The sequence below is a fragment of the Suillus discolor genome, assembly GCF_016758755.1.
Source record: "Suillus discolor strain FC423 chromosome Unknown F5147scaffold_7, whole genome shotgun sequence".
NCBI lineage: Eukaryota > Fungi > Basidiomycota > Agaricomycetes > Boletales > Suillaceae > Suillus > Suillus discolor.
In genome coordinates, this window is record NW_024541254.1 from 760434 (window position 1) to 775443 (window position 15010).

General features: G+C 47.4%; 7 protein-coding genes across 7 annotated transcripts; 1 reads left to right on the top strand and 6 right to left on the bottom strand.

The window, feature by feature from the left end:
* Positions 1-47: 47 nt before the first annotated feature.
* F5147DRAFT_834091 (uncharacterized protein) lies at positions 48-793 on the bottom strand. Its single transcript, XM_041443896.1, has 3 exons — positions 756-793; positions 528-704; positions 48-473 (listed from the first exon to the last, which is right to left on the bottom strand). The coding sequence occupies exons 1-3, from the start codon at positions 774-776 to the stop codon at positions 303-305; spliced, it is 369 nt and encodes a 122-aa protein (XP_041297366.1). The 5' UTR covers positions 777-793; the 3' UTR covers positions 48-302.
* An 882-nt stretch (positions 794-1675) lies between these two features.
* Positions 1676-2094, bottom strand: F5147DRAFT_569199 (uncharacterized protein; the record flags this gene model as incomplete). The annotated part of the gene is made up of 2 exons (XM_041430943.1): positions 1676-1872; positions 1935-2094. The coding sequence occupies 2 exons, from the start codon at positions 2092-2094 to the stop codon at positions 1676-1678; spliced, it is 357 nt and encodes a 118-aa protein (XP_041297367.1).
* A 119-nt stretch (positions 2095-2213) lies between these two features.
* On the bottom strand, positions 2214-3400 carry F5147DRAFT_675577 (uncharacterized protein). Its single transcript, XM_041435927.1, has one exon. It carries the CDS (start codon positions 3322-3324, stop codon positions 2512-2514), a length of 813 nt encoding a protein of 270 aa, XP_041297368.1. The 5' UTR covers positions 3325-3400; the 3' UTR covers positions 2214-2511.
* F5147DRAFT_675578 (uncharacterized protein) lies at positions 3401-9555 on the bottom strand. Its single transcript, XM_041435928.1, has 16 exons — positions 9260-9555; positions 9044-9203; positions 8693-8991; positions 7812-8640; positions 7542-7763; positions 7236-7492; positions 7169-7182; positions 7097-7114; positions 7018-7038; positions 6690-6967; positions 5206-6638; positions 5110-5159; positions 4247-5055; positions 4057-4194; positions 3776-4003; positions 3401-3716 (listed from the first exon to the last, which is right to left on the bottom strand). Exons 1-16 carry the CDS (start codon positions 9442-9444, stop codon positions 3489-3491), a joined length of 5169 nt encoding a protein of 1722 aa, XP_041297369.1. The 5' UTR covers positions 9445-9555; the 3' UTR covers positions 3401-3488.
* A 47-nt stretch (positions 9556-9602) lies between these two features.
* Positions 9603-11130, bottom strand: F5147DRAFT_386973 (uncharacterized protein). The gene is made up of 3 exons (XM_041429540.1): positions 10445-11130; positions 10014-10390; positions 9603-9959 (listed from the first exon to the last, which is right to left on the bottom strand). Exons 1-3 carry the CDS (start codon positions 10978-10980, stop codon positions 9733-9735), a joined length of 1140 nt encoding a protein of 379 aa, XP_041297370.1. The 5' UTR covers positions 10981-11130; the 3' UTR covers positions 9603-9732.
* Positions 11131-11163: 33 nt separating this feature from the next.
* Positions 11164-12124, top strand: F5147DRAFT_751375 (uncharacterized protein; the record flags this gene model as incomplete). The annotated part of the gene is made up of 5 exons (XM_041440187.1): positions 11164-11506; positions 11560-11639; positions 11686-11780; positions 11837-11958; positions 12005-12124. Coding segments are annotated over 5 exons (760 nt in total), but the record flags the coding sequence as incomplete, so codon positions are not given.
* Positions 12125-12350: 226 nt separating this feature from the next.
* On the bottom strand, positions 12351-15005 carry F5147DRAFT_386980 (rRNA processing/ribosome biogenesis-domain-containing protein). The gene is made up of 10 exons (XM_041429541.1): positions 14575-15005; positions 14348-14518; positions 14019-14295; positions 13854-13968; positions 13719-13806; positions 13569-13669; positions 13439-13516; positions 13102-13388; positions 12801-13054; positions 12351-12743 (listed from the first exon to the last, which is right to left on the bottom strand). Exons 1-10 carry the CDS (start codon positions 14857-14859, stop codon positions 12453-12455), a joined length of 1947 nt encoding a protein of 648 aa, XP_041297372.1. The 5' UTR covers positions 14860-15005; the 3' UTR covers positions 12351-12452.
* Positions 15006-15010: the final 5 nt, after the last annotated feature.

Genomic DNA, 15010 nt, shown 5'->3' on the forward strand with positions numbered 1-15010 from the left:
AGTCTTCGTATCGCTGAATTCCAGACATCGCTAACTTGACGATATAGTCGCCAATACCCTCAGCAGTATGGTATGTCAACAAGTCAACTGCATCGACTCTATGCTGAAATTTGCTGCATTCAGCACCACAGATTGACAAGAAATGCCCCAAATGTAGTATACGTGGCTGAGTATGTGGACATCATCTCGAATGGATGTGATACAGACCAACATCACCCGACATATTTATCGTATTGTGATAAAAATATACGAGCTGAGCACATGAGTGAGCGTGAATTTGCAACAATAAGTTCAAGACGGGCTCAATCATCCACAATATTATGCTTCTTCTTCAACTGTGCTAACTCTTCCTCTCTTCGGGCTAGATCGGCTTTAGCAGCAGCAGCGTCCTGCTTCGCTGGCATATGATACAAAACAACAATATATCGCTCTTGCAGATGAAAACCATTCAGATGTTCAAGAGCATTTTTGGCCTACGTCAGCGGGAATTAGATATGATGAACCTGTCAGGACAGGGAAAAACGTACATCCATAACATCATCGAATACCACAAAGGCGGTTCCTTTCGTCTTCTGCTCATCCCCTATGCGTATCTGCCTGATGCTGCCATACCGTCCAAAGAGGTCGTACAAGTCTTCCCCAGTAATCTGGTAGTTCAGGTTTTTGACGAAGAGTATACGATTGGCACCTGGAGGCAATTTTGACTGCGGAGAGTTCAGCTATACTGATGTATGTCACTTTACGATGCAGCTCACAGTCGGTCTTGGGGCAGCCATGGTGGTTTGTATTGATCAAACTTCATAATTACGTAATATATCGATGATTAATTATCTGCGTAGTCAGCCAATAAAAAATAGTTAACCATCAAGCGCGTTCACATCGCGGGGTTACAAAGTTCAAACACTTGAGAGCTATCGTTCAGGATCGACTGGCCAATTGTCTGGAAATCTCAGCTTGCGTATAAAAGTTAGACTAACTGTTTCTTGAATCTGAAATTCATCAAGGGATGATCAACACCCCTCTAATTAATATTAATGAAGCAAGACTGATGGGTACATCGTCTTTTATTTACGGCTCACCGCCCCAAGCGACGACTTCCTCGAGAGCTGCAAGGCAATCTCAGACAGTATTCGGGGGTCGGGGGTAGGCGTGAGCAATGGGAGGCGGGTGACTTGAGAGGAATATTGTGACAACCGAAAAGTTTTAAATAATTGGAAGAGCTTTGGGAGTTGGTTTACTAGCTGACGCAGATGTCCACGAGAGCATGCCCTCCGCCGTCAAGTAACGAACAGTTTTCAATCTTATTAAAAGACAGGATGTATATCTGACCTTGACTACGGATGGGTGATAATGTTCATTACGTAGTTTGCACGCGACAGTGATAGTTTCTCAGAGGTCGAAGCAGGTGTAATTCTTCTGTCTTGGATAGAAATTGGAGTACGAGGGAAATATCTCTTGTATGATGATCGGAATCCTACGACAAGAACACGCATGCGAGATGATAGTGTTCCTAGGAGAAACAGCTGGCCAACCTGTGATCCTAAAAGAACGATGTGGAGACACGGGCATACTGAATCATAAGGTAAGTGGTTCTGTCTTCGAGACGGCACATGGGACTCAATAGCCACTCGCCATATATATTTTAACAAGTCACTAACGACAGACGGACGATGCATCACGTTGAATATGACCTCGTCAGCCGTTCGACTGGTGCACACTCCTCCACCCCCCTGACGCAAATAACCGTTGCAGCTTCTGTATCTACAGCGTCTGGGATAGTACACTTGATGTCCTCTGCATTGGGACATGGACAATCAGCCGGTCTTTCGACACACGTCAGGGTACTTGGGCACAGGTATTGGGAACATGGGACTAAAAAAATCAAGAGTTAGTGATTCCTAGAGGTAGTATATTAAGTGGGTATGGATACTGACGAGCTTCTGAATGCGCTATCCATTGGGAGTTGTCAGAAGGTCTAGGTTGTTGTTGTTGCTGCTGCTGTTGGGAATGCCCAAACATCTGATCAAAGAAATTGAATTGTGCGCCCGCCAGCGGGAGGGAAGCTGCTAGAAGTAAGATCAAGCTGCGAGTCATTGAATTGATGATTCGTGGTCTCGCTGTCCAGGTTAGACGTGTCGATTGCCACGTGCACCTAGTACGCTTTAAGTCACGGTAAAAAGTTTATCCACCGACCAGTAGCTCTAGTCAGAAAGAACATAACAAATTAGACTTGAATTAAACCGACAAATCGAAGGTCATGGGTTGAACCACATGTTGTTCTAGCAACCGGCGTTACAGTATCAAATATATGTAACTGACAATGTGCAGATAGTCATCGGAGATCTCATAAATACCATGTGAATGATAGATGGGGCCAACCATGTAAGACGGATGGAAGATAGGAGAAAATAGGTTGTGTAAATCAAATGGACTGTCCCGTAAGCTTAAAAGTTCCTCCCCAAACCCCCTCCCATGTTCCTATGTTGAGAAGGTGGCCGTCGCGGGTTATCTTCAAGACGCCCGTGGTGTTATAACCCCACAACTGCTAGCTGTGATAACGGACAGTTGATGGGATTCCCTTCGAGTGGTAGGTCGATCTGAGCGAAACGATTTGTCTATCAGAAGAGAGGATCGTATCAAAGAGGCTTTCTTGGCTTTCTTTCGAGGAGGAATATTCTCCTTAGTGATCTCCCTTTCAGAAAGGACTTCTTCAGAACTACTAGGCCATGAGTCTTCATTATCAGAAGACGGACTGGTACGTCGCGATGGTGTAAGAGATATGTGCGTATCTTGATACGTGTCAAAGCCAGGATAATGCACTGACTGACGATCATGAGGCAGTGGCATTTCGCGAGGAATTGCCATTGAGGCAGCGCCAGATTCAGCGTCGCGTTGGGATGACTGCAGGCGAGACGAGCGACGGAGGCTAAGTGCAGATGCTGAGGTATCTCCTGCACCATTGGTTGAACGTATCAACTTTGGCGAAGGTCTCCTCGGCGTTCGTCTATCCCTTGAGCTCCCCTGGGTGGCACCAGCATATTGTGCGGGTGATGTCAATGCTATTGACGAATCGTGGGAGGGTCCGACATCACTTCCAGAATATGGAATGTGAAATGGCAATGACGACGGGGAAGCTTCACCAGGTAGAAGGATGCCCTCTGAGTGCAGAATGCGGCGCTTAGCCGGGCTAAAAATGGTGGATTTTGAAGGCGAAAGAGGGCGTTTAGCTGGTTTAGCAATGATAGGAACTGGATTAGCGCTGCTGGGTAAAAAATGCGCAAGTGGGAGTTCTTGCAGAGGGCCAGTGCGAGCCATCATGGGCATTGTAGAGAACGTTCAAGAAAACAGGCAATGCTGAAACGATATATGTACTTGATTGATAGCAGGTGGTTGGAACTGGGTGTCAGAGGCGCGCGAACAGCCGGATTTCATAACAACACGTGACATAATGTCACACTCGCAAAGATAGTTAATTCGATCACTACGTATCAAGCAGGAACTTCCGCAAGCATCACCACATCAAAAGCACCAGTACCCGTTTGGTTAGGACGTCCCATGACCAGATTACCTGATGGCGTGGATAAGTCATCAAAGTCACCATACAACGTCGCGTCTGAAAGGAAGGCAGCAGTTGTCTCGTACGACGCCTTCAGAAGAGGCGAAGGATTACTTGAAAGACCCTTGCGATTGAATGGCTTGTAGGCGCCTTCGAATGTCTGGCCATTGATAGGTTCGTGAGTAAGTTAGTTGCGTGCCTAGCCAGTAAAGGTCTGACCATATAATCTGCAATGAGTTCCAGATGCCTCCCGTCAACATCAATCTTGTAGGCGTCAAATACTCCACCAATCTCTCGTAATATCGCAGCACGCGCCATCTCCACGCCGTAAGCTTTGAGGATGGAGTAGATGTCATTGGAGTAGATAGTATCCAGGTCAATGATGTTGTCATCTGTTGCGCCTGTAAATTGCCAAATACCCCGCAAGTTAGATCCATTGGTAGTCAACTACGTTGATGAATTTCAGCTCCCAGTTCAGGTTGAACCATACAATGACGTACTCGTATTTTCTCCACTCCGCGTTCCTTTACAACCGCACTAAAGCAATCCGTGATACCAGGGATCTCCCGGATAACAGTTCTCAGACAAGTGCGCTCCACTATGCCTACCAACAAAATTTTTGGGAAGTCTGCGGGAAACTGAAAACTTATGGTTTGATGGCAAAAAATGTAAGGCACAAATGACACGAACCTCGAGCCGAATAGAACATTTTGACTCCGTAAACGTGAACGAAGTTGCTTGATGAAAAATATTCATGAAGGCGTCCGCTACGACTTCAGTCTGGGCGTGAATAGCCGTCGGATGACCAATTTTGTCGTCGTTGCTGTCTTCGCCTTCGCCATCCACCGCGTCTGAGGCATAAGCCGCCTCGATAGTGGCATCGTCCAAGTAATCCCTATCACTGTCATTGTCAGACTCGTAGGATGTCTGCTCCTTTTGCTGACGAGCTCGCTTGGCGTCAATAGCATCACCATCCCCTTGCTCACTCTGGCTATCATCATCCTTACCACGGCCTGGGCCTTCACCCTCACCCTCACCATCTTCAGCCTCAGCCTCGCCAGCTACAGGTTCTTTGGATGCCTTCCCTTTCCCAAGCTGCGCTATCTGGCCCTTCAGATCTGTGTCGAGCTTCTTCATCTCCGTCTGAATTTCCTTCTTGAGTATTGACGGGAATTTGGCTGCGAACACGGCAAGAACTTCCTCGGGTAGAATGTCATACTCCTCGGTGTATTCTTCCGCGGGGAAGAAGTCGATCTCTATAACGAATTCGGTCCGGCGCGCATCGCTCTGTACAGTCAAACGCTCTTTGACTGTCACATTGTCAACCAGCTGAGACAACGCCAACTTGCTAGCTCGCTTGCAAAAGATGTCAATGTCCAACTGGGACACACCATGGGCAACTTCCATAGTCATCGAAGGTGTCTTAGGCTTTTGTGAAGCTGTCATCACAATCTCCCGCAGCCGAGGAATACCTAGTGTTACGTTGGCAGCTCCGTGACCTATATTAAAAATGTGAATATCCAGCACTTTGCAACTTTATAACAAAAACTGACCTGCAAAATGGAACGTATTAAGTGTCATCTGAGTTGACGGTTCTCCGACGCTAAAACAAGTAAGGATTAAGACATGCACGGGATCTGGAAACTTACCCCTGAGACGCCAACAAACCAACAGCTTCCCCAGGTTCCACCAAACTTCTTAGATACTTGATATTCATGAGCAAGTTGAAATATCTGGTTTTCATGGGTTCATGCCGACGCTTAATCTTGGGGCCGTCCGTCGCCTTCTTATCTTTGTTCATCAGTAACCCATCAGGGTTAGCGTTGATGTACTGAACCAATGCCCCCGCAAACTTCTCTGATGTGCTGCCAAGGTATCGACTAGGGCTATACACATCCAAGGCAGGAGCGCGCTTCTCTCGCTCGGCGGGCGTGTACTTGTCCGGACGTACTTCTGATTTCTTCAGAGTTTTCTTCATATAAGATACGGCGTCACTGTCGTTGATATGACCAGCAATGCTCTTAGGCTTGTAAAGGTTGAGAAGGGTGATCTGGTTCCGAGCAATGAACTCGAACTGGTAGAGGTGTTTCTGCTTTGTAACATCTAGGCCATCGCCGCCGTAGTGGAACTGGTATATGGACGAGTCACTGCCACGGACGGTATGATCATAGTGGACACGGATGCCCTCAAGGTGCTTGATGAGGCAGCGCTGAAGATAACCGGATCGAGACGTCTTGACGGCAGTATCGATAAGACCTTCACGTCCAGCCATGCAGTGGAAATAAAATTCTTGCGGCTTGACACCCGTCAAGAAGCGACTGGCAACATACCCACCTGCCATGGCTTTCGGCTCGAATGACTTGAAAGATGGAAGAGTTTTTCCGCTGACCATTACGGGTACGCGACGACCTTCCAGTTCCTGCTGGCCAAGTGCACATGATATCTGCTGGGCATTGACAGCACTACCCTTCGCACCAGATAGCGTCATAGTTTGCATGTGGTTGTGAGGAAATTTGCGCAGAAGACCGTGAGGCATACAAGCGTCGGCGATGGATTTGGTTAGGCCCGAAAGCTTAGTCTTGACGGTAACATCGAGACCAGCCATTTTGCTGTCGTCCCGTAAGACATCTTCGAGCAATGTCGTCAATGCTGCTGGAACTTCCTCCTTGGGTAGTTTGCTCAACGAAGGGAAATTCTCGACGGCGCCGTCGAACCCAAGATCACGGCCATGTTGGAGGAGTTCAGTTCTTCTCTGGTCTCCATCGGGCGTTAATGCCAGATCGTCCATGCGACACGTGAACGCCCGATGTTGTAGAAACTTTGTGAATAGCCGGCTGAGAACGCCGAGAAGCTTCCCAGCAACATCAGCTCCATACAGCTCGTACACCGAGTGCACAAGGCCATAATCGGTGGCTCCGAACGCGGATTTGTCAAGGACACCACAGAGAAGTTCGCCGTCAACAAAGATGACCTTGTCTTCTAAGGAATGTTTGCCCCATAGATGGCCGGGGACTTTGGCTTTGGAATCAAGGTTCAGCCCCTCTGCGTTGCTCGGAGTAATGTTTTTCAGGACCGTCGAGATCTGCCGATTGCGATTAGGGGCTGAGCGGGCGAACAAAGCACTGTTACTTACGACCTGTTTTCCTGTCCAAAGCGGACGTGGCTTCCATATGGTTGGAGGTAGAGTGATCAGCCGTGATAGATGATAACTCTCATCCTCAGGACGGAGTGCTCCGTATAGTAGTTGGAAGTACTCCTCGCGAGAAAAAAAGGCGTCTTGACAGGTCATCCAGACCCCAGCAACAACGTGGTCCTGGATGAGGCCGCGTAAGGGTTTACCAGAAGTCGGGACTAAATACTGATTCTCAGTATTGGCAATTAACATCGCCTCCGCACGTGCAACCTGGTTTTCTTCAAGGGGATTGAAAACATGATATGGATTATAATTCGAAGAAGCTCACGAGGAAAATGAATGTTCATTTCTACCCAACAAGCGGCTTAGTTTTTCGTTAACGTCGGAACTCCAAAACAAATGCTCACCGTCACCATCGAAGTCAGCTGAGAGTAGTTACAATTAGGTACAGTTATGCGGATTGAATTTGGAATGCATACCATTATAAGAGTTACTAAGGATAAAGAAGATTAACCATTGAACCTACACTAGCAATTGAAAACTTACCAGTTCGCATAATGCATCCTTATGGTCTTTTCGCCTCGTAAAATCCGGGCCTTGTGGCACATCATGCTTGGCTTGTGAAGAGTTGGTTGACGATTGAGGATCAGAATGTCGCCATCCCGAAGATGCCGATACACCTTCTTGTTGATCGAAGCTGTGCGCGTTGCGAGTCCGCGACGACCTGACGAGCTGTCGCTGCCATCTTGAGGTGTCAACAGCTGGTTGGCGATGGCCGTTCTCTGCTCAGGTGAGAGTTTTTCCTAGCGAATCAAGTCAGAACTGCGGAAATAGCGTAACATAAAATATTACCAAGGACTGTTTATGCCCATCTTCATACTCAACCATCGTCGCTCCTGGATAACCCTTCGGACCAGTAATTACCCATTGCCGCAGTTCGTGGAAATTTGCAGGAGTCACAGGCTCAGGAAAGGTAAGTTTCCTCGCAAAAACAGGAGGGATGCCAATTTCGTTTGGCTCGATATTTACATCTGGTGAGATGACAGACCGCGCTGCATAGTTGACACGTTTACCCTGCCAAGAAAATTAGATAAGATGCACTCAGAAAAAACTATTCCGTACCATCATATGTTTGCGAAAGAGACCCTCCTTCTTTTCGAGCCCCTGCTTGACACCAGCTGGGGGGAGTTTACCGTTGCGGACAGGCGTAGGATTTTTGTTGCTGTCCATAAAGCTATTGACGTCGGCTTGCAACTGAACGAGTCCCTCGAGTAAAGCACTAAATAAACGACGCCGCGTCGTGTCGTCAACACCTGATTGCTTCAATGAAGCAGCATGGAGGTCTGCGTTTAAATCACGTAGCCTATATGACGTATTCAGAATCTTAGCCAAAAGCTCATTCTGGGGATGCTCGAACAACGTTTCACCCATTGTAGCAGGTGGGCGAAAACGCGTTGGTGGAACAGGGATCACTTCCATGAAGAACATGTCGGCAGATGCCAGAGACAGACCTGCAGCATTTAGGGGAGAGAAGGGCCCATGTCGGCCAAAGATGAGAGAACAAATCTCAGGGCAATTATGGAACAGAAGACGCAAATGAGCACGGCATTCTTCTGGTGCCATAACACGCTCATTGCGGCCGCGTGCGGTCTTGACTTTACCATTTGCAGCACGAGGAAGACCGTTCTCTTTCGAGGGACGGGTAGCTTGGAGTTCCTCTTCCTCGTCTGAGTATGTCGGCTCCCCCTCGGGTTCGGAATCAGACTCCGAGTCTACGTCCATAGTATTCGAAGGTTCGGAGTGAGATTTTGAAGCATCTGCAGCTTGCTGCTGGAACAAGAGGACATCTGGCCTTTTAAGGCTAATAGCTCGATGCTGGTTTTTTTGCTTCACGGAGAGATCATATTCGATTATTTTGGTGAATCCCTCCTTGCGGAACGTGTAGGCGAAGCTGTTATCTTGCTAAGCCAAAATCCAACATACAGCGAAAATAGCAAACTCACGCGCCACAACCTTCATTGCTACATTTTTTGGTGATAGTTGTCCTCAGAAACTCTTGGATGAGATCTTTCCGGGCCTGATAGACAAGAGTGTCCTTGTAGTGATCTCGCTTGCTGCCAGAGGCCTTGCTGAGATGCACCATAACGAATACGTTAACACGATATTCTAATTCAGGAATAGTTTCGTCGCGGCTATCTTCATCGTCATCATTGGACGTGTGTAAGGTGATATTGTCCACGTCGAGAGCAGCTTCCAGGAGACCATGTTCCAAGAGGCGGAATTTGGCGACATATTTGCAGATCTAGCGAGGAGCACTTCAGGCAAGGAGAATAAGCAGAGGGGTATGTGCGTACCACTGATCGACTCAGTTTGAATCTATGACAAAACAGACAGGTTGCACGGAGAATGTTGTACATGTTTACCATGAACAGAGGGTGGTACACAGGGGCAGGCAGTTCAATGTGACCAAAGTGGCCTGGGCACGTGAAGTAGGTTAAGTGACATGTTGCACAGCTGGAGGTATAGCGTCAGCGCACCTGTCTCAAGACTACCAAGAGCTAGGCACTCACATGTCTTGACGATCGCTGGGACCAAGCGCAGGATCATACAAGCCACCGATGTTCGGCCTGTTCAAGTCATCCAACAATACTGGGTTCAAAATCTGCTTGACTGATATCCTCCGGATGTCTTCCGCTGTCAGGAATGAAAAAGAGATGCTTGAGACGGTAGACGGTATGGAATGTGATATGTTCATGGCGAATGCGATGGTGAATGTTCACTGTTGTGCTTTTGGGTGTTTCTACTCTTGGGAGAATATCATATAAAGCTAGCACATTCTTTTCCAAGCTGGTAAATGCGACGAAAGCTTAGTACGAGACGCGATCGACATCGACTAAGTTTTTTCTCCCTTCTAATTTGAGCAAGTCACGTGAGTGTACATGTAGGAATATCGTTCATGGCACTTTGAATGTGAAGCTTTGAAGACCTGAATGAAGTATCTATATGACTTTTGACGGCAAAATGTGAAACTGTGATGGATGTATTAACGCATAGTACCGCTACGCTTGATACCTGTCCGACTCTGGCCACTATTCTTCTGCGCCTCACTTACTAGTTCTGCGATCAATTTGTTGTATGTCTCCGAGTCCTGCTGGAGAGCATCGCGAGTTTGTAGAAGGTGTGTAAGTAAAGATGAGGTATTGGTTGTCTCTGTCCGGAGATTTATCAGACACCGTTCAAGTTTTGCCAAGGGTAAGAGGGTTAATTGATCTGCTTGGCATCATATATGATTGTTCAGATCACGGCTAGAGGAAACAGACATACCAGTATCAAGTTTGAGTAGTTCCTCTACTTTCTTATCATCTAGTTGGGGTTTGGGTCCAATACCAAGCTGTGATACGGTTGGTCCTGCCCGCGTAGACGGCTGTGGAGTGCCCATCCGAGGTGTTCCTGCACGAGAATTGGCTCTAGACGATGGGGTACTCTGCAGTGGACCATTGCGAGGCCCTGGGGGTGCAGACATCGGTCGTGTTGATATATGTAGTGGGGGAAGGGGCTTGCCGCTTGCGTGTGGTAGTATTTCATCTAAGTTCACGGGCAGTCCAAGAGCGATTAAATGTTGCTGTCGAATGCGTGAGCGTGTCCAGTTGATGGGCTCCATGTGGGGCGGTGAATCCAGAAGCATGGTATATAATCCACGACTTTATTACCTAGAGCTTGAGCATTTGAAGGGAGATATTTCAGGGACAACGAACCTTTCAGGTGTGACCAATATTTGGCTGACACCCTCTGCCTGTCTGATGTCTTCATCTGTTGTCAGCGAAGAGATATCCCAAATCCATACAGGATCCAAGATGCGGTTGATCTGTCCCTCTAGATCTTCTCCGGAAGGTAAGGGGGTTAATCTGAGCGGCTCCCAGGTAGTATGAGATGGACCCGGTATTGGCTCTTCATGAAACGTATCATCTTCTGAGAAATCTCCAAAATCTCCATCCTGCCCGAAATCTGCATCGTGTCCGAAACCCCTGCCGCCTTCCAGGTCCCCTGCTTCTCCGAAATCCCCAAAGTCACCAAAATCATCTTCCTGTGCAATAGATGGGTTCTGCGTTTGTGGGGGCGTATGAAAGTCATCGTAATCGTCTAGTCGGTCTTGAGAGGGCGCAGGAGATGGTGGCACAGGTGATTCAGGTGAAGAGAAAGATGTAATATTTGCGAGTCGTGTTGCAATTGGGTCATCGGGTGTCAGAGTAGTACCCCAGACTGAAGCTCCAAACATGACATCTTCGTCCATTATTCGCTTGAATCTGCTTTCAGTTGTGACTTGTGCTGTTCAGCGATCGATAAATTTGGGCTCGAACTCTGAGTTTAGTCGGTATAACGCCGGGTGGATGTTGTTATCGTGACTAGAAAGTCTTTGAAAATCATGATGCACTAATTAACGTGACGCTGGAAGTAAATTAGGCTTGCTCCTTGTCATGACTTCCAACTTTGAGCCAGAGCCTCCTGCTTTCGTCTTTGAAAGGGCTTACAACAACGACCATCAGTTCCTGTTCGATTTTCCGAATAAAAAGATAATGCCCAATGCGCGTCAAATACAGCTGCAGCGCCTCTATGATATCGTAAATCTCAGCGTACAGCGAGACGACCTTCCTCGTGCTAGACGTGCTTGGTCCATCCTAGCCAGGTGCAAAGAATTAAATTGGAAAGCAATGTGGAGGCTGGGCATCACCTTACTCGAAAATGATGTCCGTGTCATGGAGAGCAACCCACACAAAATAGATTTTCTACGGACAATGTTACTCCAACTTCCCGAGGAGGTATGTTCCAATTTGCTGTCCTTATAATCGTGACAAAGTCAAATACTTCCAAGCGAGAACGCATTCTTGCTGAATTGGTCCAGCATTACATTCTTGCTGGCAGGTACAGAGATGCACTCGATGAGCTTGAGTTGTATGTTCCTTTCTCCATCGAGAAAACCATGGTCTGATTGTAGCAGTTACCTCCCTTCATTCCCTTATCGTGACAATCCAGTACTTCACGTCTATGCAGGCTTGCTGTGTATTTTCATAGCCCAGCCTCCAGAATCAGCTGGTCAGTGTTTGAAGTGTCGACTATTCTGGCATATCCGTCTTAGGCCCTTGCTCCAGGTGCCAATGAAGTCGAGGGATCTACCTATGACAACAACTCTCTCAGTCGCGCTCAGACCTATCTTGAACACGCAAAGGTATTGGATCCCAATAACATTATCGTAAGCGAATTTTTGCACAAGGTAAGGTGTCGTGATTCTGTCCAACCTGAGAGCTCACCTTCGTCAGCTGCATTCCATTTCTCAAGGACCAGGATTACTCTCTTTTGCAAGCCATCATTCTGAAGATGAGACTCACACCAAAGGTTTTCAGCCATCGCAACCAAAGCGAAGGAGAAGAAAATTTTGAATGTAGTCGTTCAACGGCTCACAAGTGAATGCAAGGCCGTACCCCACTTGTATCGCACTATCAACTATCTGAATCCGACTCCATATCAATAATCGGTATTCCTTCTTCTTCCTCTTCATCGTCATCGTTCACCATCACCGGGATGATCCGAGGCTCAGCTGTAGGAGGAGTAAGGTCCATCTGAGTAGAAGATGACGGTAGCAGAGATTTTATTGGTTGTTGACCTGATATCGCTGAAGGGATGTCGGCAGAATCTTTTGTTGATGCTGTCGTGATCGAAGATGTCATTTTTTGACTTGTTGGCACTGAAGATGATATCGAGATTGGTTCAGGAGCTGTGATTTTTGGTGTTGGTATGGGTAAAGGCGTCGGTACGGGCTGAGGGGTTGGTTCGGGTGTCGGGGTCACTGCAGTTGGGATCTGCCACGACATCCATGATATTTGCATCATATGTTGTAGCCAAGGCAAGTGATCTACGAGCAGCAAGCTCTTCGTTGTTTTCCTCCGCGCGAAATAGAGATAGTGCTTCCACATGAGGCAGCGGGCGGACTAGTGGTGGACCGCGAGGATGAAGAAGAAGGTCAGCTTCTTGTTGTAATTGCAGTTTTATCTGCATAGTCTACAAGCAAACAGGTCGTCATGTTGGTAAAACAAAAATAAGATAAACATTGCCTACGTGTTCATTGCCTTCCGTTACAGTTGATCTGAGGACCAAGCCAAGGCTTCTGCTCATCGCACTTGTCGTCCCTCGAGCAAGCTCTAGACACATTCCGTTCACTTTTGCAAGTACTAAACTGTGCAGATGAACGTCTTGGGATAAAGAGGAGCGCGACATAGCTGTCAATGATAGTGACAAGGATAACATGACACGGCAGGCCACAGAGCGGATGGCGGATGGCAACTCAGCGCCTCGCATTGTAACTTGCAGAGCTAGAGGATGATTAGCGATCAGTTGGCTGATCTTGACCTGAACTCACCATCTAGAGCACAAAGAATAACCTTTCCCTCGGCGATCGATGAACAAATGACATCTTTTGATAGTTTAAATACTTCATCGCCTTCGTAATCTCGTCTACGTTTCCTGCCTTTTTTGCTCTGTCCAGAACTCATTTCGCCTGTATGTGCATCAAACTGTGTTGACAGCAGCGGCATGAGAGAAAGCATGACGCCTTTGACGAGCCTCGTGGAACTAAGCTCGCCGCTGGTAGGGAAGCTATTGCTCAGTAAAGCTTGGATGCACTGGAGCAATGAACATCGCCGCTCTCTAAGACATACATAGGTCAATACTTCAGGGTTAAAGTTTCAGCGACGCACGGTAGAGGGTTTTGTTCGAGGTGGTATGTTATCATAGCAACTAGTCGGGACACGTACGGTGTCAGTCGATGCTGAACGCTAGATCAAGGCCGTCACTTGAGAGATAGAATAAAATTGTGTTGTTACCCACGTCTTTGCCAGGCAACAGAGCAGATCACAAGCAGAACTCTGCAGCTCAGGCACAATAGCAAGTTCCAAGGCTCTGACTGTTGCGTCAACGTGGCCTTCTTTCTAGCATTGGGTTGAAAAAGTGTCGGCAGAAGAAATACAAAAGAAATACCTCTTCTTCAGCGGTACAAGCTAGCAGGAATAGACAGAACTCCATTATACGTCCTATGGGCACATGGACTGGTCTTTGAACGGTCGTCCTGCACTTGTGTAAGTATATTTGTACCATCCCGTTCAATAAATTGACCTTAGTAAACTGCAAAGCGCAGTAGCACAGCATTGTAATCTATCAAGATTGAGGGCGACAGCTAGCACTGGATCATCACATGTTAGTCCATTGGAGGGTGAGGGGTTGTTCTTCACTATATGAGATATCAATAGGAGGTTGATAGGTCAGATACCAGGGCCTTGCCTGGAAATGTCGTTCTAAGACCCATCGACGCAGTCCAGAGACACTGAAGGGTCTCATCTACAGACTTCTTCCACAGATTTGCGGCCCCAACCTTGCCCCCGGTATAATGAAGAACGGCGTACAGGCTCGCCGCTTTGTACAGCAGCAATTTATTCGTGCGTTGCGGTGCAGATCCATTGAGTATTTGATGACACACATTTGTGATAGAGGAACTCAAGGCTCTATTCAATGAAGGATACAGAACAACCATATCCTTCAATGTGTCCATCGCTAGAGCCTGACATCTTGCTTTCAGACCCCTGTTAGTTTTATAAAAGCCAAACACGAACTTTTAGCTCGTAATCTGCAGCCCTTTCGACGATAGATACCAGCGCCTGGCTAAATTTTGGAACGGTAGGAGTGGCTAGTTGCCTTTGGAGCTCTGGCACGTCGGTTGCTGCACTGAGGACATGCCGAAGATATCTTATTGACGCCTTAAGCAGTGGCAGAGGTTCGGGTTTCTTGGGTGACATATTAGATATCTGATTATCAGAATGGGTGCATCTCACAAACTAACTGTAAGGATGGACAGCGCGAGTCCTGCCCAGCTCTGCGCAAACTCTGTCATCGTAGACTTTGATAGCGATGAAGTACGATATGCAATGCATATGCCAGCCCACCGAGCTCCGGCATCTTTTGAATGAATCAAGGCAGTCACCCGGGATGTCCATTTCTGAAGATGAGGGGAAGGGGACAAGATGTCCTCTGATAAAGTTGACAACACAGATGACAGGTGTAAAACTGAAGACGAATCCGAGGCTAATTGCAACTGGAGCAGTGATTTCAGTGGATGAGAAGCCATTGCTCGGGACGCGGAAAAAACCAGCAAAGCCTAAGGCGAGGGACGCGATGCCAATGACTTTGAAAAGATTGAATTACTAAATTTGGGCAGGAGCTTTAGCTTTAAACAATAGTAAACGGGCTCTGCTACCCGTCGGCTAATCATCGCCCTG